The 27512-nt window shown below is 39.7% G+C and overlaps 1 protein-coding gene and 2 non-coding genes across 3 annotated transcripts in view; 1 reads left to right on the top strand and 2 right to left on the bottom strand.

Annotated features, from left to right (window-relative positions):
- Positions 1-27512, top strand: part of LOC104587971 (Actin binding Calponin homology (CH) domain-containing protein) — a 61723-nt gene that overhangs the window by 5442 nt on the left and 28769 nt on the right. The window contains exons 8-11 of the mRNA XM_010245753.3: positions 17818-18029; positions 24582-24737; positions 24842-25041; positions 25323-25480. Of these exons, the coding sequence (XP_010244055.2) occupies positions 17818-18029; positions 24582-24737; positions 24842-25041; positions 25323-25480 (726 nt within the window). The remainder of the gene's footprint in view (positions 1-17817; positions 18030-24581; positions 24738-24841; positions 25042-25322; positions 25481-27512) is intronic.
- LOC148803184 (small nucleolar RNA R44/J54/Z268 family) lies at positions 21583-21667 on the bottom strand. The gene has a single exon (XR_016081787.1). It is a non-coding gene; the product is annotated as a small nucleolar RNA R44/J54/Z268 family (small nucleolar RNA).
- On the bottom strand, positions 21748-21816 carry LOC148803183 (small nucleolar RNA Z267). Its single transcript, XR_016081767.1, has one exon. It is a non-coding gene; the product is annotated as a small nucleolar RNA Z267 (small nucleolar RNA).

The following is a 27512-nucleotide window of genomic DNA, read 5'->3' as shown; positions in this document are numbered from 1 at the left end:
AGATGCTCAGACCCATAGAAAGCACATCGAGACAAACAGAGTGTTTGAGTTCCTGGCGGGACTGAACTCAGAATATGATATTGTGAGGCAACAGATTTTGACTAGAGATAGTGTGACTCTCTCTCAGGCTTACTCATTTGTACACAGTGAAGAGACCAGAAGGAAGGTTATGATGCAACCCACATCAGCCTTTGTAGCGGCTACACCAAAATGAGGGGGTGATTCAGAGAAGGACAGGAGGAAGGAAGACAAGAAGGATGTAGTATGTGAACATTGTAAGAAACCCAAACATACAAAAGAGACATGTTGGAAACTGCATCCCCACTTGGTTCCTGCGAAGTTAAGAAACAAGAAGGGCACTGCTCATGTAGCCATGAACACTGATTCAACATCCTCATCTGGCACAAAAGGAACATCTTTGGAGACCTTAGCTGCAGTTCGGGCTGAACCTAATACAGCTAGAAAAGGAGGTTGGAAATTCAGCTCAACCACCGTAGCCTCCATCAACCCCTGTCACATCTGCCTTCGCCCATTCAGTTTCTCGAGCTTCAGTCTATCATGCCTCAGCTCCAGGTACTACTGAACCTTGTTGGGTAATAGACTCAGGTGCATCTGATCACATGACTAGCTTGCCTTCATTGTTTACTACTTACCATTTGTCTACTGGTAGGGATATGGTATCTATTGCTAATGGCTCCCTGGTTCCTATTTCTGGGAAGGGTGACATCAATCTTTCAGATACTATCTCCCTATCATCTGTTTTGCATGTTCCTAAGCTTGATACTAACCTTCTTTCAGTCAGTAGTATTACCAAGCATATGAACTGCTCAGTAACCTTCTTCCCTGACTGATGTGTTTTTCAGGACTTGGAGACGCAGAAGGTGATTGGGACTAGCCGTGAGACGAATGGGATCTATCTGCTCGGGGAGCGGTTCCGTTAGGGAGAGTCAGTAGAGAAGTTGTCTTTTGTTTCTCAGAGTGTGAGTCCGGTTATGCTTTGGCATAACCGATTAGGTCATTTGTCTTTTCGATCTTTACAGAGTTTGTTTCCTACTTTATTTGAGTCTATTGAGTTGTCTCAGCTACAGTGTGAAAGTTGTGAGTTTGCTAAGCATTGTAGAAAACCTTATTTATTGAGTAATAAAAGGAGTGATAATTCTTTTGATATTGTGCATACTGACGTTTAGGGGCCTTATCATATCCCTTCCATGGGTGGGTACAGATACTTTTTGTTATTTGTTGATGACCATACCCGTTTTTCTTGGGTTTATCTCATGCGTTCACGAGATGAGGTACCTTCCCTGACCCAAAATTTTCACCAAATGATCCTAACCCAGTTTGATGCCAAGATCAAAGTTCTCAGATCTGATAACGCAAAGGAATACTTTGCTAAATCATTGACATCTTATCTTCTTCATCATGGGGTTATCCGCCAGAGCTCTTGCCCTCATACACCTCAGCAGAATGGAGTTGCCGAGAGGAAGAATAGGCACATTTTGGAAGTGGCTAGAAGCCTCATGTTTATTTCCAATGTCCCTATTCGCTTCTGGGGGGATGCTATCCTCACGGCATTATACCTTATTAATCGGGTCCCTTCCAGGGTCCTTGATATGCGAGCTCCTTTTTCGCTTCTACACCCACGTGAGGACTTGTTTTCTATTCCCCTTAAGACATTCGGTTCCACTTGCTTTGTTCAGCTTCTCGAACCCCATCCCTCCAAGTTCGAACCCAAAGCCTCCAAATGCATCTTCCTTGGTTATGCACAAACTCAAAAGGGTTATTGCTGTTATGATCCTGTCTCCGGGAGGAAGTTTGTCTCCATGGATGTCACTTTCTTTGAGGGGACACCCTATTATCCTCGGGTTGCCCCTCAGGGGGAGAGTAGTGAGAGTGGGGGTTTGAGTTCTTGTCTTCAGGGGGAGAGCAGTGAGAGTGGGGTAGTTCTTTTACCTATTCCATTGGGTGATGAGAGCTGCAATGGTGAGGGTGGTCAGAGGGATCAGGAGTTGAGGGAAAGCTGCAATGGTGAGGGTGGTCGGAGGGATCAGGAGTTGAGGGTTTATCATAGGCGGTGCAGGCAGGTTGATCTTGATCATCAGCAGTCCAGACCAGCTCCAATCTCATCTGCAGCTCCAGGTCAAGATACTTCAGTCCCAGAGCCCACAGAGACTTCCCCTACAGATGATCTTGACCTTCCAATTGCAGTCCGTAAAGGGAAACGACATTGTACCACATCCACAACCCACTGTATTTCCCATTTTTTATCCTATGATCGCCTATCTCCTACCTACAGGTCCTACCTTAGCTCCATTTCCAATGTCCCTATTCCAAGAACAGTGCAAGAAGCCCTATCCGTCCCTGAATGGAAAGATGCAATGCAAGTTGAGATGGATGCCCTGTTGAAAAACAACACCTGGGAGGTAGTTGATTTGCCAAAAGGAAAGAAACCAGTTGGATGCAGATGGGTATTTATGGTGAAGCATAATGCAGATGGATCTATTGAGAGGTATAAAGCTTGGTTAGTTGCAAGAGGGTTTACACAGACTTATGGCATAGATTACTTGGAGACATTTGCACCGGTAGCCAAGATGACTACTATTCGAGTTCTATTGTCCCTTGCAGCAAGTCACACTTGTTCTTTATACCAAATGGACGTGAAAAATGCCTTTCTGAATGGAGATCTGTAGGAAGAAGTTTACATGCGATTGCCTCCTGGATTCTATGATGCAGAAATAGGTAAGAAGGTCTGCCGGCTCAATAAGGCTTTGTATGGTTTGAAACAGTCACCTAGGGCTTGGTTTGATAGATTCAGACTAGCACTTGTGAAGTTTGGATATGTACAGGCCCAGTCAGATCATACCCTATTCATCAAGAGGGTGGAGTCCTCTTTGACACTACTGGCCGTATATGTTGATGATATTGTGGTCACAGGGAATGATAGTCATGAGATTGAGTCTCTTAAACAACTTCTTCACCAAGAATTTGAGGTGAAGGACCTTGGTGTACTCCGGTATTTTTTGGGTATTGAGGTTGCTAGATCCAAACAGGGGATCTTTATATCTCAGAGGAAATATGTCTTAGACCTGTTGGCAGAAACTGGAAAGTTAGGTGGCAAGCCTGCAGATATACCAATTGAACAGAATCACAGGATTAGTGCCGAGAGTGGGGAGCTTCTTGAAGACAAAGTTATGTTCCAGCACTGGTAGGAAAGCTCCTAGAACCACACATCTTCTTGCGGCAGAAAGAATCTTAGCCTACTTGAAGAGATGCCCAGGTAGGGGTATACTTTTCAAGAACAACAATCACATGAAGGTGGAGGTCTATACTGATGCAGATTGGGCTGGGAGTGTTGATGACAGAAGGTCTACCTCAGGATATTGTGCCCTTGTGGGAGGAAACCTTGTCTCCTGGAGAAGTAAGAAACAAAGTGTTGTCTCCCGGTCAAGTGCTGAAGCAGAATACAGGTCCATGGCCAATGGAGTGGCTGAAATCCTATGGCTAAGATCTCTAACTGAGGAGTTGGGTATTGAGTATGAGAAGCCCCTGATGCTGTACTGTGATAATCAAGCCGCCATTAATATAGCACATAATCCAGTACAACATGACAGAACCAAACACATTGAAGTTGACCGCCATTTTGTGCGAGAGAGGGTCTCATCTCAAGAAGTATGCCTCCCTTACATCACATCCAGTATGCAACTAGCAGACATCCTCCCAACTTGAGGGGGAGTGTAGAGAACATTGATGTGGGCCCCACAGCTGTGGTCCCACTCTGTCCGTAGGGTAGAATGTATCTAGTCACAGTTGTGGTTATTTTGCTATTCTGTTATTTCTAGTTTCAGTTTTATATTGTTTGTTATTTGTTAGCAGTTATGATGTAAACACCAAGGGCAGATATGCCCTTTCATGTAACTAGCATAACCTATATATATTAACTTAAAGTGGCGGCGGCAGAATATTGACATTCTGTTATTCTCCTCAAAATCTGTGTTCTACTGCTCTTTCACCACTCTTTCTTCTACTTCTTCTTCACTTTTCTTCTCATCGAACCTGAAATCTCTTAGTGGTCAAGACTGAATAGCAGTCTTGAAAACCAACAGGGATATTATGAAGGTTTTTGAGGAGTTTTATGAGTCAGCAGCTCTTGAAAGAAGCTTGAACTCAACTTTCATCACCCTCATTCCAAAAAAGAAAGGGGCAGAAGAACTTAGGGACTATAGACCAATCAGTTTGGTTGGTAGCATTTATAAAATAATAAAGGTGTTGGCAAGGAGACTTAAACCTATGATGGAGAGCATCATTAGGAACTTTTATTTGGAGGAAGACAAATGGTGGACGGGGTTTTAGTTGCAAACAAAGTGATTGACTCAAGGCTTCAAAGTGGGAGGGCTGCGCTGTTGTGTAAAGTGGACTTTGAAAAAGCATATGACCATGTTAATTGGCATTTCCTAGACTATGTGCTGAGTAGAATGAATTTTGGCTCCAAGTGGAGGAATTGGATGAAGGTATGCACCACCACCCCAACTTTATCTATTTTAGTGAACGGTGTTTCCTGTGGGAGATTCAAGAGTTCAAGAGGTCTAAGGCAAGGGGATCCTCTATCCCTTTTCTTGTTCATTTGTGTGATAGAAGTCAGTGTTTTAAAAGGCGCGCCTAGGTGCACAGACGAGGCGCATTTCAGGGTAGGCGCCTCACCCAGGTCTTAGGCGCAGCCCCTTCAAAAGGCGCATGCCTGGTGCGCCCCTTGAGGCAAGCAAAATATCCCATCTTGGAAAGAACAGATAAAAGACTGGTTATTTGGAAAGCAAAATATCCCTTACAGAGGCAAACTTACATTGCTGAAAAGTGTCTTATCTTCCCTTCCCTACCAATACACTCACTGTCTGTGTACCCAATTCCAACTAGTGTGGCAAATAACATAGAAAGGAAAATGAGATAGTTTTTGTGGAGAGGTTGGAGGGACGAGAAGAATAAATTCCATTTAGTCAATTGGATTAAGGTCTGTAAATCAAAACATCAAGGGGGTTTGGGCATGCATAGGGTAAGGGACATCAACACTGCCCTGTTGGGCAAGTGGTATTGGAGGTTTGGAAACAATCAGGGAGGACTCTGGAGGAGAGTGATTGCAGCAACGTATGGCTTCAGCAACTCAGGTTGGGACCACTGAAGGAGAGCTTTCCTACTCTTTTTGTGGTGGCAGTGAGCAAAGATTCAAGTGTGGCTGAAAATATGCAAGTGCTAAATGGCAGGGTGTGGGTTCCTCAGTTCAAAAGACTTTTGAATGATTGGGCAGTTGAAGCTATGGTGGAATTTCTACAAAGATTATATGCTGATAGAAGAGTGAGGAAATGGGTCAAATCTGGGAATCTTTCGGTTAAATCTTCTATAAGGCTATCTCAAGGTCGGAAGAGCAGAATATCCCAGTCCAGGTTGTCTGGTGCAAGAATGTTCCATCTAAGGTGGCCTTCTTTGTGTGGCTGACCTGCCTGAATGGACTCTTAACCCGGGACAATTTAGTTGGAAAAGGGATGCAGTTGACATCTACTATCTGTGTCTTCTGTGAGGCTCAAGAGGAATCTGTGAATCACCTTCTGTTACACTGTGGTTTTGCCCAAGAAGTGTGGTTCAAAATCTGGAACCTGTTTGAAATAAAGAGCTGCTGCCCAGAGTCGGTTGTGGATTTTGTAATAGGTTGGAGAATAGGGGGTTTATCCTTGAAAGGATAGTTGGCTTGGAACATGGTGCCTGCAGCTGTTTTTTGGTGTTTATGGCAGGAAAGAAATACAAGTGTATTTAAGAACAGAAGCAGCTCTCCCGACACAGTGCTTTAGAGAATAGTGGGCAAAATGATGTCTCGGATTTCTGTAAACAAATTGTTCAAGGATAGGGATTACAACTCTTTTTTTTGTGCATGAGAATATCTTTTTGTAAAGCAGGGCTGGGGGGGGGGGTATAGGACTGCTTGGGCAGTGTTCTGTAAATCCCTGTGTACAGTTTCTTGTTGTACAGTTTCTTGTTCTCTTTTCTCTCTTGACATTATACTTTACCTGTTTCAAAAAAAAATAAAAAAAACATTGCTGTCCAAAACTGGTCTTTTTGAAGATTTAATTAGCTGGGCTGCTTAACCCGGATGCTACCATTTGGGGCTACAAAAAACTCATCAAAAAAGTGAAGTGGTTAACTAGGAACATGAGATTTGAGGTAAAATGGGTAAGTAGGTCAGCTAAAACTATGACTGATTCTCTGGCTAAACAGGGGGTATCCAGGGAGGTCCTTTTTTGTGCTACTTTGTAAGTTGTTATAATATAGTGGAAGCTGTACTTAACTAACCAGGAGAGGTTGCATCTCGTGCCTCTCCTTGGGATATTGTACTATTCTCCTCTGCTGATTAATAAATCTCATTCATTTATAAAAAAAAAAGATTCCTGGGATTTCCAAAAGAGGCAAAGTGATATATTGTCTTCTGTACTGAAAGCAGTCATTTGGCAAGAGATATGGCAAAAAAATTTTAACAATAAGAAGATGCAAAGGGATGAAGTACTTAGGAATATCCTCCAGTACCAGTGGAAGAGGCTTCATTGAAGCAGGTAGGGATGATAACACATGCAATCAGGGGATCAGATGTCTTGGTGTGGAGGATAATGCTATTCTTCAAAGGAACAGCAATGTTCAACCAGTTGAGGAAGTGCTAATTGGAAGGATTGGAGCTGATTTGGGAAGGAAACCTAGAGGATCAAGTAAAGCTCATCTGATGCATGTTACTAACTTTTTTTTAAGGTTAAAAGAGGGACTTGTTGGGGCTGGACCCAGTAATAAATATAAGAATTTTTTTCAAGGAAGGTTGGTTCTAGAGCTACGAGTTGTAAGGTTCTTGTCGATATTAACTCCAGCGGTCAAATGAACATTGATGGCAGTTCTGAAGTAGGGGAATTGAAGAAGATTGGAGTGCTTGAGGTGAAAAGAAAGGAGGATGTGGGCAAAGCTTTGATGAATGATGGAGATTTTTGAACTCAGATAGTGGGGAAAGGAAGAGTGGAGTGGACTTAAAGGAAACTAGTGGAGAGTGATATTGAAGTTGGTAAATCTGTAGGTCTATTCTTCCTGGGTGGTGAAGCTTTCGCTAGAAGGGCTTTTGAAGAGTTTGAGATGAAGGAGAGGTGAAAGAGCGACACTCCAGAGGAAGGTGGAGAGGTGTGGGATGAGGGAGAGGGTCAGGATTTCAGATGTGGAGGACTAAGTACGACTGATGGGAGGAGTTGTGAAAGTTTGATCTGCTGGTTTTTAGAGGAGGTGGATGCTATTGTTGGAATTGTTCAAGAGGGTTGGCTGGAGATTTTCTCATCTTGATCAGGGTTAGTGTTGCTTTGTTTAGTTTGACCCTGGATTTGTTCTGTAATTTTTTTTTTTAATTTTTTTTGCTGTCTTCTGTTGTGAGAGTATTGTTCTTACTCTTCAAAAAAAACCTTTGTTCTCTAAACTCCTTGTATGGTGTTAAATGAATGAGTTCAAGGAGTACTGCTTTGAAGGTGTTCTTTCTGCACATAATCTTCTATACCATAAAATGAATGAGTTCAAGGAGTACCGGTCTGATACTTTGAACCTTGCTAGAGACTTCACCCAGTGGATAAATCAGAGTGGAGGAACAGGATATTTGTTGCCAAACCCACTTAGGTGGGCATATTGTCATGATGAAGGTATACTATTTTTCATGCATTTTAGAAGCAAAACAGTCTTAAAAATAAAAACAAAAAACTAATAAAGAGGAAGAAACAAAGAAGACAGCAAAGAGAGAAGAGAAGAAAGAAACGATGGAAGAGAACGGGATGAAAGAGATGAGTTGATCGTACTCTCTCCCTTCCCTAATCTTTTAATTAATTAGGTTAATCACTAACAGTAAATTACAAGTAAGCCTTTAGTGGGGCGGCTGACTGATTTAAAACAAGACAAAAGAAAGCTAATATTAAACAGGCCCGTAAGAAAAAGCCCATTAACTAACAGAAAGAACATATAAAAATATAAAGCATAACTGTGGGCTATGGGCCATTCGGCCCATCTTCACTACAATTTTCTTGAGAAATAAGAACATAGTATATAGAACAACTATGACTCCCAGATACCTGTAAATAGGCGCCATAAGCTGAATTTTGATGGGAGCTCTATGGGAAACCTGGGTATGGCAAGCATTGGTAATGTGAAAATCCATAACAGCTTTCTCTTGTTGACTTTCCTTCTGCAACGAAATTTCTTCCTGTCAACGTGTAGGCCAATGTTGAATCATTTCTCACCGCCCACCTTTCTTAATGGGTGAGACCAAGGTTTTTAAAACTGGACAGGACAGGGAACCTGATATGATTATTCAATAGGGGAGCTGCTTTGAGGGAGCTCTGCCTCTTGAACAAGATAAAGAGGGAAGAAAACTGGGAAAATATCTCTCTGCACAAAACTAACTCTATAGGCCTTATATAGTATTGGCTTGATTGCAATCATCGCGCACAAGACCCTCTCTCCCCATTCTAATAACCATCACGTGGCCTCCTAGTATAGACAAATCGAATGGGTGGTCTTGCAAGCTGCTCCTGGGCTGGTCCTGTCCGAAGAGGAACTTCCTGGGCTGTGACTGTTGGGCCTGTTTGGGTTCTATTAGAACCGTTCTGGGGATCGGTTCCTGGGTCGAATGATATGACTGTCAGGTCTGAATGGACAATCGGTTTTGACAAAAAAATAAAAAAAATAAAAAAGCTGCCAATAAACGTTGTTTGGGTCAACGGTTCGATCGCCTGGGTCAGTGGTTCACCGACCAAACCAACGGTTTTTGTCCAAAAAGTAGTTTTGGGGTGAAACAGAACCGGTCAGGTGACTGGTTCCTGGTTTTTCTGGTCCGACCGTCCGGTTCGGTCTGGTTTTTAAAACACTAGGTGAGATGATAAACTCTTGCAAGGGCACTGCACTTCGGAAGTTGTAGGAATATGTACATCACAAACCTCGACAGCACCCACAAGATTTTGTGGAGCTTCTTCTGCGATTGCGTGCTCAGAACCATCAATGAACCTACCTAGTGAAGAAAAATGGGGAAAATCTTCTCCTATCGAAACAAATGAAGGGTACTTGCCTCAACCAACTTCAGTAACTCTACCAAGACCAGAAACCGGTTCATAGAACAGGTGATGCGGCTTTGCCTTCGCCCATAGTAGCCTTTGCATAAGAATTCATGCCCCGATTTCATTCACCACTTTCCAACAAATCTGAGCTGCTTTTGTTCTTACCCAGAGTTTTTCCAGCTAACCCACGTGAAGTCTCTTTGACTTCCTTCGACACCTGGCCACTTTCCAATGATGTTTAGCCTCCTTTTTCCCTTCCACATGTGATCCCACCATTGATGACTTCATTGTTCTCTTCCTTGGAGCACTTCCTCCACCAAGACGATGCAACTTCCAGAAGAGTCCACACCTTAATCCAGAGACACCTAGACCAGCAACTTTATGCATCTGGGAAATTCTTCGGGTTTAAGGCTCTCTATTCTTACTATTGTGGTGTGAAGGTCACAGAGGTTGCATGCTACCAGAACTCCACCCAAAGATTGAATTAATTTTTTCAGGATTTCTTCCTTCAGTGAAAAACCTTTGGTTGCATGACACATACCATTTCTCCACCCTTATCTTGCCAACAGGAGAATCCACCATCACAGTGTTTGGAATCATACTATCTTTGCCAGCTCCAAATAACACAGCCTTCGAATCGTCGAAGGCTTTAACATTCATAGAAACTTTTATTTTGAAATTCTTGGCGCCCACATCCATGACCCTTCCCCAATCTGTTACTGTTGTGGCTGATGTCAAAATCACAACCTTCTTCTAGTCTCCCTTCTCTACATCTAAGGACCTTTGACCTTTCAAGTCGCTGCAAACTATAGCTTGTGGGCCTTCGGACTTGTTTTTCTGCCTTAAGTTTTTCTCTGAAACTCTGCTTGTCATAGCTCTCTGGCTTGTTGCAATATCTTGAGAATTGCCCCTCTTTGACAATCAGTAGGAACTCCTGTAAAACCTCTGCAAATGTTCTCCAACCTGGTCTCTCTCTACCTTCGGGCACACAAATAATATCTTTTCTATTATTGCCATAGCTTTCCTTAATCTCAACAAACCAACCTTTCATGTTTCTTCTTAACTCAGCTTCAAAACTTTTCCCAACTACATTCACTTCACTTTTCCAACCAGTTTCTTGATGGAAAATGCCATCCCATCCATGAATCGCTTCAGCCGTGAAACCGCTTCCTCAACCATGAAAATGTTGGCTCCTTTTCCTTCTCTGATCTTTAACATCTGCCTACCATAATATCTACCTTCTTCGAAGGAGAAATCTTTGCTTCAATATTCACATCTTGTCTCCATAAACAATCTTTTTGATTTATGTCATACCTCTCCATATCTCAGGTCTCTTTTCACACACTACACCAAGAAACCACCATAATCTAGAAACAAATGCAGTAGGCTCACATATAAAATCGCTTGTCAGCCAGCAAACAGTTACCTGCATAAGTTCAATTGTATTCCCTCATAATTCAAGAAAACTCATATTTGAGTTTTGAAGTGAGGGAGAACATTAATTAGACAAATTCATGATCTACAAGTTTGGTGTAGAGAGTGGTAGGGATGACGAAATCAGAAATGGAAAAAGTAATTTCTTTATTTTCAAGAACCACTATCTCAATATACTGAAGATTTCCTTGATCTGCAATGAATACGTAAGAAAAATCAATTTCCAGCCCATCTCTTGATTTTTGTTCAATCATTCCTTGAGCATGTGGCAAACATCCTTACCAACTTCTTCACATGGGACACAATCAGGGACAAGATTCTAACTGTTGATCACCTCATGTTGAAAGGAATAGTTGTTTGTCAACTGATGCTACCTTTGTAGGAGCATTGGTGAGATGGTTGACCACCTACTGATCCATTGTTCTTACACCTACCTCAAACTATTTGGAAAGCAATGGTTGGTACTCCAAGGCTTGAAGTTAAAACTGCACATGAATCAAAAAGCTTCATTTATGGCTTTTAGATAGTCACTTCCATCTTGTCCAATTAGGCTTTGTAGGTAACAAGGCTTATCTGCATAATTAGCCAAATGGACCCAAAAACTCGCACAAGTTCAGTTAAGAGTTTCCTCTTTGTTTTGGTCTCATCGGTTTCCCCAGGCTTCCAAATTCTGATGCATCATGTAATTACTTCTCAAAACATTACATTTTGATGTTTTTCATCTGATTATTTCTCTATTCTGGTAACTTACAGATGACAGCAGATTATTTTGATTTGAAAACCAAGTAATTTCAATACTCTCTTTTGACCTGAGCATCCATAAACATGATTCTGACATTCTATTGCTTGACTAATCACAGATGCTATTTTTAGATTATTTTAAAGTGCACTTATCCTTTGTTTTAATTTTTCCCCAAGGAAGCATCTTTCCCTGAAATATGGAAGTTCATAATTACTTGCTCAGTGTAACTTTTTAGGATTTAGTTAATTGAATCCGTCTTTGTTGTCCTCATAATTGTCTAGACCAAACAATCAATAGTTTTGTGCAGGTGGTTTTTGGTAGTGTTTTAAGCTGTTAGAATTTAAACTTCTTTTCATTCACTTGTCTTGTAAAGACTGTAATCAGTCCTACTATAGATGAGAGTTCAATAAGAAAAATTTAGAGAATAGAACAGGAAGAAGAGAGAGAGAGAGAGAGAGAGAGAGAGGAGAAAAATTGAAGAGAAGAGAATTCAGAAAAGAGTGTGGGTCAATAACACATTGCCGCCCCACTCATCTATTTATATTAATAGTTTAAAACATAGTAAACTAACAACATTGCCCCTATTGTTAACATAAATAAATAGCAGCTGAAAAATAACTAAAATAATTAACTTATTGACATGCTAGCAACAACATAAATAACATGCTAACAGCAACATAACTAACATATTATTGCTCTACAACTCTACACTTACCCTCAAGTTGGGAGTAGATATCAATCATTCCCAACTTGTGTAAATCTGTCTCCAACTTGGTCTTTGGGACTGCCTTAGTGAAGAGATAAACAAACTGCATGTCAGAGGCAAGATATGGAAGACACACTTCTCGGGAAGCAACTCTTTGATAAAGTGTCGATCCACTTAAATGTGCTTAGTTCTATCATGTTGAACCGGATTATGAGCAATGTTAATAGCGGCCTAATTATCACAATACAGCATTAGGGGCTTTTCATAAGCAATGCCCAATTCCTCAAATAGGGATTTCAACCATAATACTTAAGTCACACCATTTGCCATAGATTTGTTTTCAGCTTTAGGATTGAAACGAGCAACAACATTTTGTTTCTTGCTTTTCTAAGAGATAGGATTTCCTCCTACAAAAGTAGAATACTCAGAGGTGGATCTCCTATCATCAACACACCTAGCCCGATTTGCATCTTATAGACTTTTATTTTCATGTGACCATTATCTTTGAAGAATATGCCTTTGCTTGGACATCTCTTCAGATAAGCAAAGATCCTCTCAATTGCAAGAAGGTGGGTGGTTCTGGGGGAATGCATATACTAGCTAACAACACTGATCGCATAAGAAATGTCTGTTTGTGTGAGGCAAAGGTAAAGGAGTTTCCCAACTAATCGTTGAAACATAACCTTGTCTTCAAGGGGCTCTCCACCTTTTGTACTTATCTTATGATTTTGTTAAATAGGTTTGTCAGCAAGTTTAACACCTATCTTCACAATTTCTTCCAAAAGATTGGGAACATACTTCCTTTGGGAGACAAAAATCCCATGTTTAAACCGTGCTACCTCAATTCCCAAGAAATACTGTAGTTCTCCCAAATATTTGACCTCAAATTCTTGGTGAAACAATTGCTTAAGAGAGTCAATCTCACGGGTATCACTCCTTGTCACCACAATATCGTCCACATATACTGCAAGTAAAGTCAAGGAGGAATCCATTCTTTTAATGAAAAGGGTGTGATTTGATTGGGCTTATACATAGCTGAATTTTTTAAGGGCTTGTCTAAATTTATCAAACCATGATCTTGGAGACTATTTCAGTACATATAAGGCTTTATTCATCCGACAAACCTTCTTCCCCGTTTCTATACTATAGAATCCAAGAGATAACTCCATATACACCTCGTGCAAATCACATTGAGGAAGGCATTTTTTACATCTATCTGAAACAATGACCATGAGAAATTTGCTGCAATGGATAGTAAAACTTTGATAGTATTCATCTTGGATGTTGGTGCAAAAATCTCCAAATAATCTATGCCATGTCTTGTAAACCCCTTTGCAACTAATTTGGCCTTATATCTTTCAATGGAGCCATCAACATTATGTTTCATCGTAAACACCTATCTACACCTAACCGGTTTCTTCCCTTTAGGCTGATCAACTAACTTCCATGTATTGTTCTTTAGAAGAGCCTTTCATCATTACCTTCGTTGCATCCTTCCACTCAGGTATTGACAAGGCTTCTTGCACTGTTCTGGGAATGGAAATAGCAGCAATAGATGCCATAAAAGACTTATAGGACGGAGACAAATGATCATAAGATAGAAATTGGGAAATACAATGAGTTATAGATGAGGTACAATGGTGCTTCCCTTTACGGATTGCAATTGGAAGTTCAAGATCATCCAAAGGAGGAGGAGAAGGCTCAACAATGGGAGGTATCTCATCTGTAGTGGGAGATAAAGGAATTGTGGTACTTGGATCTAGATCGAAATCAACCTACCTCCATCGCCTGTGATACACCCTCAAATCTTGGCATCCTTGACAACCCTCCTCATTACACTCCCCTTCAATGATTGGGACAGGTAATGAAATTTTTGATGAATGAGACCCCCATCTCACTACTCTCCCCTTAAGAAGAAATTCTATGATAATAGGGTACGCCCTCAAAGAATGCGACATCCATAAAAACATACCGTTTACTAGAAATAGGTTCATAGCAGCAATATCTTTTTTGATTTTGTACATACCTAAGAAAAATACATTTTGAATATTTAGGATCAAATTTGGAGTGATGAGACCAAAGAATTTGAACAAAGCAAGTACATCTAAAGGTCTTAAGGGAAATAGTAAACAAATCCTTATTGGGATACAAATGGTTAAATGGAATTTTAATGTCTAGGACTCGTGAAGGAACTCGGTTGATGAGGTACACAATAGTATGGATGGCATCCATAGTTGTCAAGGCGGCGCGTAGGCGGCAAGGTGCCCTTTGAGTCTCGCCTCGCCTAATTGCCAAGTGGTTTTGTACTATGCATTATAAAATACTTTTTTATTCTTTATTTTTTGAGATTATAATTATAAAATAGGCACTATCAAACTAAAATATTCATTTTGTGTGCTTATATACTAATTTCTTTTTATTTTTTTCTTATTTGTTAGGGTTTAATCAATACAAACATTGCTAAATTCTGTATTGAACTCTCAAAGTCTTTAAACCTGAACCAATAAGTAAGGAAGAACTTAAAATTTTGTCTACTACTTTTTCTTTTCTTCTTTTCCTATAACAAAAATAAGAGTTCAATCCCTATATTTTTTGAATTTTTTTTTCCTTCTTTTTCTTCTCATGAATATGTTGATGTTCTATACTTTAACATGAACTCTATACTTTTCTTTTGAAAATTATGAATAATTATTAAGGATTATGGTACCTAGGGGACTACCCTAGGATCGATGTTTTCTACATAAAAAAATCCATTGCCTAGGCAATTTCTAGGCATTCGCCTAGGTGACAAGGCCCCCCTTGTCGCCTTTAAAACTTTGATAGCATCCCTAGAAATGTGTGGGAACATTTGAGTTCAGCATAATGCTTTTGGTCACCTCCAATATATGCCTATTTTTTCTTCTCAACAACACCATTTTGTTGAGGTGTATGGGGATATGGGGATAGGTGCTCTGATGGATAACCCCATGGTCAATGAAATATGAAGCCAATGGTTTTGCAAAATACTCTTTAGCATTATCAGATTTGAAAATTTTGATTTTGACCCCAAATTGGTTCAAAACCATATGATGGAAAATCCAAGTCAAGGTAGGGACCTCATCTCGAGAACGCATAAAATAAACCCATGAGAAACGAGTGTAGTCATCAACAAATAGCAAAAAATATTTGTATCCCCCCATAACAGTAATGTGATATGGTCCTTAAACATCGGTATGCACAATTTCAAAAGGAATACTACTTTTATTGCTCCAAGAATAGGTTATTTTATAGTTCTTTGCAAGTTCACAACTTTTACATTTTAAATTAGACATTTGAACTAACTCAAACAAACTGGGAAATAAACTCTTCAAAGACCTAAACGACAATTGACCTAATTAATTGTGCCACAACATAACTTGGTTCACAGATTGAGAAACTAATGACCTCCCCACTTCTTTATCTTCCCCATGTGAATGTCCTCCAAGCAGGTAGATTCCATTCGTCTCATGGCTAATCCCAATCACCTTTCTTGTCTCCAGATCATGAAAAACACATCGTTCAGGAAAGGAAGTCATTGAATAGTTTTGATTTTTAGTGATGCTACTAACTGAAAGCAGGTTAGTACTAAGCTTTTTTGATGAATGGGGTTAGTACTAAGTTTAGGAACATGCAAACTAAGGAAAAGGAGGTGGCATCAGACAATTTAATGTCTCCTTTGCTAGAAATGGGAACAAGGGGGCCATAAGCAATGGACACTTTGTCTCTGCCAGAGGATAAGCAATAAGTAGTAAACAATGAGGATAAGCTAGCTAGTCATATGGTCAGATGCACCTAAATCTATAACCCAACAAGGTTCTTTTTTACTTGGGGCTGAAGCATGATATTGAAGCACTTGTACCTAAATGAGCAAATGCCGAAGTGGGAGTAGCAGATGTTGTAGCTGGTAGCTGAAATGAGGAGGCTGAAATGCCAACTGCACTTTCCAATTGAGTCAGAGCAGCTCGAACAACAACTAAAGTGTCTAGGGATGTGGCTCTTGTGCTAGAGGATGATACACCATCAATTGTAATTGCCACATTGGCATTCCCCTTTTTGTTTTTGAATTTTGTTGGAATTAGATGTGGATATAGCTTCCAACAAGTGTCCCTAATATGCTTTGGTTTCTTGCAATGATCACAAACTAACTCCCTCTTGTCTTCTTTCGTCATATCCCTTTCCTTGTCACCTTCAAACTTTGGTTTCGCTGTTATTAGGGATGATTCCATAGGCTGATATTGTAACATGACCTTTCTCCTACTTTCTTCATTGTGCACTATGGAATATGTCTAAGACAAGGTTACACTCTGTTTGTCGAGGAGTTGTTGCCTCACAATATCATATTCTGAATTCAGACCAGCTAGGAATTCAAAAACCCTATTGGTTTCACCTGTTTTCTATATGTTTGTGCATCCTTAACTTTCCCACTCAATTGTCTCTAGGTGATCAATTTCATGCCACATAGATTTCAAAGTGGAGAAGTAAATTGAGACTGGCTTCTCTCTTTGCTTAAGATTATTGACTTCACATTTCAGCTCATAGGCCTTAGCAATATTAAGTGGTTGGGAGTATGTTTCTCTCATGGTGTCTCAAATTTCCTTAACAGTTTTGGCCCACAAGTAATTTCGGCTGATATGAGGCTGCATGGAATTGCACAGCTAAGTTATGGCCAAATAGTTCTCCTGAACCCATTTGGCATATAATGGGTCTACCTTGGCTGGTTTCTTTACATTTCCCATCACATAGCCTAATTTCCCTCTTCTCCCAATAGCCATCATAGCTGACTGAGCCCATTCCAAGTAATTTGATCCATCAAATTTGACTGTGATAATCTGAAAAGTATTTCCAGTCATGTTTCCAGCCCCCAAAACACCTTCCCCTTGAGCCTTTAACTTAGTTCCCCCCAGCTCTATTAATTACTTTATCAAAAAGAGTTCTTTTTTATGTTGAAACTGAAGTAATTTTCACCCAGAAATGTTGAAACAGACCTAATAATCTCCCAAAGATTATTATCAATCAATCTGAAATGCTAAAACCGATCAAACTGTTACCCAAAAGCTAATAACAGTTAGAATACTAGGGTTTAAATCAGAGAACTGATCGTGGGTTTGGGAAAACCCTAAAAAAATCCAGAGAAATCAGAAAAAACCCAGCCGCTGCTTGCAGATCACTCTAATCAGTTTCTGATTGGTGTCGATCTCAAAGAAAAGTTGAAACTTACTCAGAACAGGCTGGCCGCCACTTCCAATCCTCAGTCTGAACCCTAATCTTGAATTTCTTTCCTTCCCTCTGATTCTTCCTGATCACCAGACACTTTTCAAGGCTCTACAATCCCTTGAAAACTGCTGCATTCTACCAGTAATCTCCAAGAACCAGCTGATAGGCCGATCTTGCTAAAACTTCCAACTTTAGGAAGTTCTCAAGCAGTTGGCCTGATTAGACTCACATGAGAAACCCTAGGTTGGCTTTGATACCAACTTGTCTTGTAAAGACTGTAATCAGTCCTACTCTAGATGAGAGTTCAACAAGAAAAATTCAGAGAACAGAAGAGAGAGAGAGAGAGAGAGAGTTCAGAAAAGTGTGTGGGTCAATAACACATTGCCGCCCCACTCAGCTATTTATGTTAATAGTTTAAAACATAGTAAACTTACAATATCGTCCCTACTGTTAATATACATATTAAATAAACAGCAGCAGAAAAATAACTAACTTACTGACACTACTAACATGCTAACAGCAGCATAAATAACATATTATTGCTCTACAACTCTACACATTCGATAGTTTCTCTGTTTTGAGCGTGCAGTTTTCTCTATTTGCAGGATGGAGAGGCTTATGCTCATTTGCTAAATGTTCTTGCACCAGAGCATAGTAACCCATCTACACTGTCTGTAAAGGACCCTCTACAAAGAGCAGGGTTAATCCTTGAACATGCAGATAGGATGGGCTGCAAAAGATACTTGACCCCAAAAGATATAGTGGATGGTTCTCCAAACCTTAACCTAGCTTTCGTTGCACATATTTTCCAGCACAGGTGAGCAGAAAAAAGACTTAAATTTAAAGGATGTTCTCTATGTAACTTAGTTTATCATAATCTGAAATGGCTACCTTTGTCAATTTGAACACTGGAACATGACCACTCAAATGATATGAAATATTTAATTGAGCATCTAAGCACAATAGTGCATGTATTATGTTTTAATCACAGAGAAACATGCTTTTGCGTTTATATACTTAAAAAAAGGTTTGAAAGTTTATCTTTGTTATTGATAACGTTTCGTAGGAAAAATGGCATTTGTTGTGTACATGAGCTGTTCATTTGTGTCAATTAATCAAGGAGAGAAAGGAAACTTTTACATGGAAATATGCTTCAAGAATCTATTTAGTGCTAGAATCTGATGCGTGCAACACTGGTGGATTCATGAAATATTATATACCAACTCATGAAAGGAAAAATGTTAAACAATATATTCCTACATGTTTAGCAGTTATAGACCTTTGCTACTCTTAAGAGTTGCAGATTTCATACCAATTTAAGAACTCCTGAAATGATTCTTTTTTTTTTTTTTCTGATGAAAAGATCCCAGGTTGGTACTTGGTACCATGTGTTCTGATATCATGTCAGGCAACCTAATGCTCTGATACCATGATAATTGGCATAATAAAAGCTCTGGTACCCAGACAATCAGCATGACAGAGGCCTCGCCATGTCAGTTAAAGAAACAAAAAATAATTAACAGGGGAAAGCAATACAAAACCATAATGAGACCCATATGCTCATCTCTTGCATGGTTTACATTTCTCTTTCACACTATGGAGAATGAATATTGACTTAAATTAAATAATACCAGGTGCAAGAAATGTGTGATGGGTAAGTAATTGCTATTCATAGTGTGGCGGTTTTTAAATAATGCCAATTTAAGTCATAGTGTAATGAGTTGTTTTTAAATAATGCCATTCATAGTGTGGTGGTTGAAGGTCAAGAGGTAAGAGAGAGCCAAAAGATTGTAAGGATCTTTCATAATCATTTTAAGTCACTCTTCTTAGAATTAGATGCTTTTAGTTAAGGTTTACAGGAGTTGGAATGGAGTAGAATCTCTAAGGAGCAATCACAATTGTTGAAAAGAATCTTCTCAATGGAAGAAATTAAGGAAACAATCTTCTCAATGGATAGCTCTAAATCCCTTGGATTGGATGGTTTTTCTTTGGCATTCTACAAAGAGTGTTGTGAATTCCTGAAATTTAAGCTTCTGCAAGCCTTTATTGAATTTTATTTTAAAGGGGGAGACCCAAGATCCCTTATGGAGCAAATGGCACCTTTATCTCTTTGATCCCTAAAAAGGAAGAAATCTCTCCAAAGGACCTTAGCCTATAGGTCTCATTGGGAGTCTTTTATAAGTTTATATCGTAGGTTCTGGCTGAGAGGATTAAGCAGACCTTGCTTTCAGTGATATTGCCATTCCAAGGGGCCTTTTTGGAAGGAAGGGAAATTGTAGACCAAATGCTAGTAGCTAATGAATGTGCTGTCGAAAAAAGGAAAAGTAGAGTGCAGGGTTTGGTGTGAAACTGGATCTAGAAAAGGCTTATGACTTAGTGGACTAGAAATTTCTGCTAGAAGTCCTAGAGAAGCTAGGTCAAGGTCTTGGATAAAAGGTTGTGTTAGCTTAGTCCGCTATTCAGCTCTTATAAATGGGGTAGCAAAAGATTTCTTTCTAGCTAAGAGAGGAATAAGACAAAGTGACCCTTTATCCCCTTTTCTTTTTACCTTAGTGGCAGAGGTCTTGAGTAGTATGATTATGGCTGCAAATGCATATGGCCTGCTTAGGGGTCAAAGGATTGGTAGGAATCAAGTAGTTGTTTCCCACCTTCAGTTTGTTGATGACACAATTCTGTTTTGTGAGGATGTCGATTTAGAAATTGGTGAGGAATTTGAAGTTATTGATTGATAACTTTCTGATCATTCCAATGTTGAGGATTAATTGGAACCAAGGTTCAAAGTATCGACACAAGACGGTACGCTGTTAAGGCGTATCGGCCTGTATCGGTACTTTTTTTTTTAGGTTTTATTTATTTTTTTTGAAACCGGTTCAGAGGGGTTGGTTTAAGGCCCAACTACCCTCTGAACCAGTGTCTGACCTGATACAACCCCTAGAGGGGCACATCGGGAAGCCATCGACACGATACGTATCAACCGATACATATCGGTACTTTGAACCTTGATTGGAACAAAAGTGGAATTGTTGGAATCAATTTGGAAGAAGGGAATTTCCAAGTTTGGTAGAGGTGTTGGGATGTGAGGTGAGGAATTGGTGTGTAACTTACCTTTGGGGGGAACCCACAAAGTTTGATGGTTTTGGGAAGCTAGTAGTAGAGAGGTTTGCTTAGAATAGCGAGACAATTAGAGAAGTATATGAGGAATTTTTTGTGGGGACCAGGTGAGGAACAGAAGGATCATTTGGGTAAGTAGGAGTAAGTTTGCAAACCAAAGGAATTACGGGGCCTAGGGGTAGGAAACATTGCTATCAGAAACACTATCCTATTGGGTAAATGGTTACGGAGATTCTCAGACAGGTTGTGGCATAAGGTAATAGCATGTATTCATGGTCTGGAGGGTAATGGTTGGGATGCTAAATTCAGTCCTCACTCAACTTTATCTTCTCCTTGGAAAGCAATTCACACGGTATACCCATTGTTCCTCAGTTATATCTGCTATGATTTGGGAAGGGGTGACAAAATTTGGTTATGGGAAGACCTTTGGATAGGGGAAGCTCCTTTTAAAAGACCAAATCCCTGGACAATTTGCCCTCTCTAACCTCATGGGTGAAACTGTGTCCAGATTGTGACTTCCTCTCCGTTAGGCATCAACTGGGACCTTGGTTTTAGAAGAAGTCTAAGGGTGAGTGAGTGCCTTTCTATGATTAACTTTCTTGACATCTTAGAGGCAGTTTTCTTGGATCCTACCTTGAAAGACTCTAGAATTTTGGCTTTCTCACTCGATGGACTCTTTACTTGTTCCTCTTTTTCCTTGCTTCACAAGGGGTGGACTTCTTGGTGAAAGAAGTGTGGACTAAGGTGGCATTTGATAAATCTGAAATCTGAAATCTGAAAAGTTAAAAAGATATTAAGTCTCTGAAATCTGAAAAGAGGCATTAATGCTTTTCTTCTTTTTAGAGGCTCTGAATAATTAAGCTTGTTTGTGTTTGACCATCCTTTAACATCTGAAATGCCCTGATTTTACTATATTACCCCTAGAATAGACTAGTTTTATCGAAATCATACAAAAAATATTGAAATAAATAATAATTGATAATAATTACTAAAAATAATTAGTAAATAATAAGTAACACAATTAAATTAATAAAAAATAATTAATCACTATTAAAAATAATAAAATAATTAAAATTTAATAAAAATTAAAATAATCAATACAAATTAATGGTTACTAATTAATAATTAATAATTTAGTACATGACAATCAGATCCCAAGAACAGAGATACAAGAAAAGAAATGCAAAATCAATTTTGTTTGAGGTTTGAAGCAAGTAAGCATGGAAGGGATTCCTGTCAAATTAGCTGACATACAAAAATATGCATTAGAGAGATTCCCATAGACGAGTCATCATACTCCTAAAGAGTGCTGATGTCCCTGTCTGTTCTATCATCACTTGCACGAACCGAATGTCAAAACATCAGTTATACAAGACCGATTGGCAGAAACAAACTTTCAAAACAGTAGAGTAGCAGAGAGGAAAAAGTGGCCTCAGATTAAGTTCTTTTCATAGTAGTAACTCATAGTATATTTAAGCCCATCATAGGCACAGAAGCAATACTGTTAGCAAGAACCTAACAAAAAGAAATGAATTAAAATCAATGAATAAGAAAGTAAATAAAAGAATCCAATGCCTCATCCTTGAAGAAGGCAAACAAATAATAGATAAAAGTGGTCTGTTCTTTCAGTCATTTGAAAATATAGCTGATTATGTCTCTTCATATTTCAAAATAACAGCCTTGCTTTATTTAAAGAAAAATAAGAGGAGTCCTCGAGATTCAATAAACATATCAAATAAACAAAGCATGGGTGTTTTCAGATTCAATAAACAACTAAGGCATCGTACAAAATAGCAGAGACATTCAATAAACAAACTGTAAATAGGAAAGAAGAAGAAGAAGACGATACCGCCGCTAGGCGCCTGACGCAAAATGAAGTTCTTACGGCCAAAACGAAGTTCTTTTGCGCCTGACGCAAAAGAAGACAATACCTTATGGCTTCTGCAATGTTCATGAGCAGAGAGGTCTTTCGCGTGTCTGAAACAAAATGCTCTAGGTTTTTGTTTTTTGGGTTTGGGGGTAATCAGGGGCATATGCACGCCATTTAGAAAATTATAGGGGGGGTAGTTTCAACCTTTTACTAGCTCTTAAACGCGTCTGAGCGCGTTAAGAGCCGGACTGCATGATTAATGTTTCAGATCTGAAAACGAGATTCAGATCTGTTTTCAGATGCATCACCAAACGCGTTTGGTGTCTGAAAAGCAAGTTTTTCAGACACCAGACGTCTGAAAAGAGTTATCAAACGCTAGGGCTGTTCATAAGAATGCCCAACCCGACCAAACCGACCAACCCGGACCGACCCAATCCGAGTCGGCCGGGTTTTCATCAGTACCGGTCGGTTTCGGGTTGGGAAAATATATAAACCGATATATCGGGGGTTTCGGTTTTCTTGTGTGAAAACCGAAACCAACCCGACCCGAACCGAACTAGTAGAAGACTAGTTCGGTAGTTCCTAGTTTGAGTAGTTTCCTACTTAACTATAACTAATCTTCTACTAGAACTAGAAGGCCCATTAGGCAATTACAATTAGAATAAGCAATCTATCCTAGTTTCTAACTTTCTATAATCTTTTACACCAAATAGGCAACCGATTAGGCAATTACAATTAGAATTCAATTAGGTGTCCTTTTGTACAGGAGCAAAACCGAAACCGACCGAAACCGACCCAACCCGACTCAAACCGACCAGGTCGGTTTGGCCTATCAGTGGGTCGGTTTCGGTTTCCACCTCAGATAACCCGACTAGGTCGGATCGGTTGGGAAAACCCCAATAAACCGACCCAACCCGACCCGTGAACACCCCTATCAAACGTGCCCTAAGCCTATCCCACCAAAAGTTCAAGCCTTCTGCTGGGAATCTTTCCTTGGATGGTAAATACTTATGATGTGTTGCAAAAAAGAAGGCCATTTTCATGCCTCTCTCCTCATATTTGCTTGTGTAGGAAAAGTGGAGAAACCCTATCCCACTTATTAATCTCCTCTTCCTTTGTTCTTCATATTTGGGGAGTTTTTCTTTTTGTTCTCTTTTGGCTGCAGGTGGGTCCCTTTCTAATAGGTGGCGAACATTTTCATCCCAAATTTCCCAAGGCAACCAAATAAAAGGGAGAGATTGATGAGAAGAGTTACTAAAACAACAACTATTTGGGTGGTTTGGGAGGAGAGGAATAACAGAATCTTTAATGGAAAAAGTAAACTGTGGAGGTAATAGAGAACATAAAAGTGAAGGTAGCAATATGGATTAAAACTTTGGATTGCTTTCAGAGTTTCACAGTTAATGACATTCTAAGGGCTTGGAAGGAGGTAGCACAGTCTTGTAGAGATAAAGATAGAGTAAGAATGGAATGGAAACCCCCACAAGGCAGTAAAGGGAAGTTGAACTTTGATGGAAGCTCCTTGTGGTTAAACTGGGTATTGCAGGAATAGGTGCGGGCAATTAGAAACTTGGCGGGCAGGTTATTGGCTCTTTATTCAGGGAAAATTGGTGTGGCTAATTCTATAAAGGCTGAATTGGTGGCTTCTACTACATGGTCTCACGTTAGTTAAGCCATTGGGATTTAGACAGTTGGAGGTGGAAGGGGACTCAAAAGTAATTATTTCATGGGCAAGATGTTATAGAAATATTCCTTGGACTATCAAGAATGCTTATAGGGAAGTTGAAAGGACTGCAAGAGAATTGGATGCTGAATTCAAGTGGGTTAGAAGTGCAAATGGGTTAGCTGGCCCCCTTACTAAACAAGGGGTAACAATGCAGCAACTGTTTTGGGCATCCTTGTAACATAGTTGTAATATTGGGGAGGACGTTATGGTCATCAAATTGTACTGTTTTTACATATAATTAATCAATGTAATTGAATTTCTATGGATCAAAAGAATAATCATTTCATGGATTAAAAAGGAGGTGCACATCTCCTGTGTAATTTGACCTACAATGACTGGTTTTTAAGCTTAAGAATGGTAGTATTTTGGATTCATTTGGTTCCATGTGGCCGTTAGACAGGCTAATATAAGGTGCTAACCCATAAGTTGTCCACATAAGCAAGCAAGAACGATAACATAAGTAACCTTTCTTTACTATAGCAACAACCCGGAACCAAAATGATAAGCATTGCATTTTTTTGTCTATATTTGGTTATTTATTATTTAATATTGATTGATTGATCTTTGTGTAGATTTATTTAGTTTTGTCCCATTGCTTTGATTTTCATTATTTGATACAGCTTCTCTGTTTGAAGCTAATTATGCACTTTCATTGTACATAGGAATGGGCTCTCTTCCCAGACAAAACAAATATCCTTTCTTGAAATTTCCCCAGATGATACACAAGTCTCCAGAGAAGAGAAAGCATTTCGCCTTTGGATAAATAGTCTTGGAAACTCTGTATACATTGACAACGTCTTTGAAGATGTTAGAAATGGGTGAGCTAGTAATATCTCAATTGTTATATCTTTCACTATTATTCAGAAAGACCTCCTTGAATTATTACATTTATTTGTTAGTAATGGTGACCTGTTTTATGCAGATGGGTACTTTTGGAGGCCCTTGACAAAGTATCACCTGGTATAGTTAACTGGAAAATCGCAACCAAGCCTCCAATTAAGATGCCATTCAGAAAAGTTGAAAACTGTAACCAAGTTGTGAAGATTGGGAAACAACTGAAGTTTTCCCTGGTTAACATTGCTGGAAATGATATTGTACAAGGAAATAAGAAACTTATACTTGGTATGCCTCCTACCACATCTATCTTCATAAATAAACCTTAGGTGGAGTAACATCTCATTTATCCGTGCAAATCTTGCCTGAGGTTTCTCTTTTTTTTTCTGCATTCAATAATTTGATATGTTTAATTCTTTTAAAAGAACTGTTTTTTTAACTGACCTGAATGAATGTTTTGACGTCTTGTTTAATGACTTAGTGTGTCTTTGGAAGAGATTCTTGTTTTGATATGTTTAATTGTTTTAAAAACTCTTGTTTAATGAAATAATATTAGTGTTTTCCTACAGCTTATTTGTGGCAATTGATGCGGTTCAATATCCTCCAACTTCTGAAGAACTTGAGGTTTCATTCCCATGGGAAAGAGATTACTGATGCTGATATTCTAGAATGGGCTAACAACAAAGTTAAGGATGCAGGAAGACAGAGCCGTATGGATACTTTTAAGGTACTGTGTCTAATACTCTTTCACTTTGAGTATGATGAGGTCTAATAGATGATTGGTTACACAATTTAAGGTAATGCCACTTTAAGATGCACTATTAGGGTCAGTTGCTCCAATCAAGGGGAGGCATCTCTACAGTATATGTGCATCATGCATGATTGATCATCTCTAAGTGATATTTGATCCTATGGATGGATTCATATATTTGATGAAGAATTGATGGGCATTGATGAAGACAAGTTCCCATCACCATAGATCTTTATGATTTGACAAGTGATTAGGTTTGAGTTTGAGGTTTCTGTATATTTCTTATATCTCTTGGTAATGAATAGTACCTACTCCATTTATGCCATGTAGATGGGTGATGTGGTCAATCCATAAGGTTTCGTTTGGTTTGTGGGATGGGGATGAGAAAAAGGGAATATTCCAAAAATATTCCCTTTTCTCATATTTGTTTTGAGGGAAAGAGGGGGATGGGATGAGAAAAAAGTGGGATGTGAGATCCCAAAATCGCGGATTCGGAGTCGCACCAAAACAGTGCGACCTCGATGAGAAAACTCGAGTTTCCATCTCCCTCATCCCTCCCTCCTCCTGTAACATAGAAGGAATCCGTTGGTATGCTGCCGCCGCTCCTATAAAACAACCATGCTGAAGTCAATGCTGATCCACTGGTACGCCGCCGCCGCTCTCGTCATTTCTGGTTTGGTTGTGACAGTAATGGAGACAAAAAACGAAGAAGCAAAAGAAGCAAAAGAAGAAGAAGAAAAAGTAGTGGAGACGAAAGACAGAGAGAGATTAGAGACGGGATGTGCAAATCTGTTGCAGCAGCGATGACGAAATGGAGCGAGAGAGAAAATGGAGGGAGAGGAGAAGAGAGAGGAGGATGAGGGTTCAGATCCGCCACTTCTCTTCCTAGTCACCGCTCTTTCGGTTGAGAGGAGGACGAGGGTGAATAGTGTTCCTTTGTAAACTTCTCCCCCTTTTTACATTTTCCCATCCCATCCCATCCCATCCCAGTAAAACCAAACAATCGAAACTTAATTTTTTACACTTTCCCATCCCATCCCATCTTTTCCTATCCCACCTGTTAGTGGTGTTAGTGAAGGGGTATTTCAGTCTTTGTACTTGTTGAGAATGCTGATGTGTACTGTTATGTTAGTTCGAGTGCCTCTTACTTAAAGAAGGGCACTCAAGCCTTTTCCAATAAGTCAATAATATAATAATAGGTCTGGCCGAATCAAGGGATTAACTTTTTTCCCTAATTCGAACCAGCCTTTCTCTCTTTTCTCTCTTCTCTCTTTTCTTCTTTCCTCTCCTACTTCTTGCTGTCTACTTTACTCTACAGTCAACGAACAAGACAGAATTCTATGGCAGGTCAAACTTCAACATGGTATCAGAGCTAGGTTCACCAAATCAGACTTGCTAGAATTCTGCCTTCTGCGCATTCGAATTAGGGTTTCACTTGGGGTTCTCAGTTGTGAGTTGGAGACTGGGAAAAGGGCTGAAAAGGAGTGATCGCCCTCTTCCCTAGGAGGTCTCTATGCCTCCGATTGTGTCGTTGGTGATTGGTTGCTGTGGTTTCTAAGCCCTAGTTAGGGCTGGTACGTGTGGTGCAGTGGTGTCTCAGCCCTTCGTATGGTTGGCCTTCAGGCGATGAGGTAAAGTTTTTTTTTATATATTTTTTTTGTTATGGAATACATGAGAGGTGTAGTACAGTTCGCATGATGGGTTTTCAGATTGCAGTATGCTAGGGTTTATTCTGGTTTGTGTGTGATTCGAATGGCAATAGTGTCTACTTAATGGTGAAGCTTCCTATAGTTGTGGATTAATGTTGGTGGTGTTACAAGTGTGGTTTTCAGCTTTTGATATCGCTGAAATCAGTGTGTAGACCTTGGTGAGTAGGGGTTGTGGTGTTGTAGTTTTCAACATTTAATACTGCTGAAATCAGTGTACAGATTTCGGTGAGTAGGGTTTGTGGTGTTGCAGTTCTCAGCTGTTGAAATTAGTGTGCAGATTTCGGTGAAGTGTCTGTGTG

Source organism: Nelumbo nucifera, chromosome 1, assembly GCF_055504915.1.
Source record: "Nelumbo nucifera cultivar China Antique chromosome 1, China Antique-T2T, whole genome shotgun sequence".
NCBI lineage: Eukaryota > Viridiplantae > Streptophyta > Magnoliopsida > Proteales > Nelumbonaceae > Nelumbo > Nelumbo nucifera.
The sequence above is the reverse complement of the archived record's forward strand: the minus strand, read 5'-3'. Positions and strand labels throughout refer to the sequence as shown.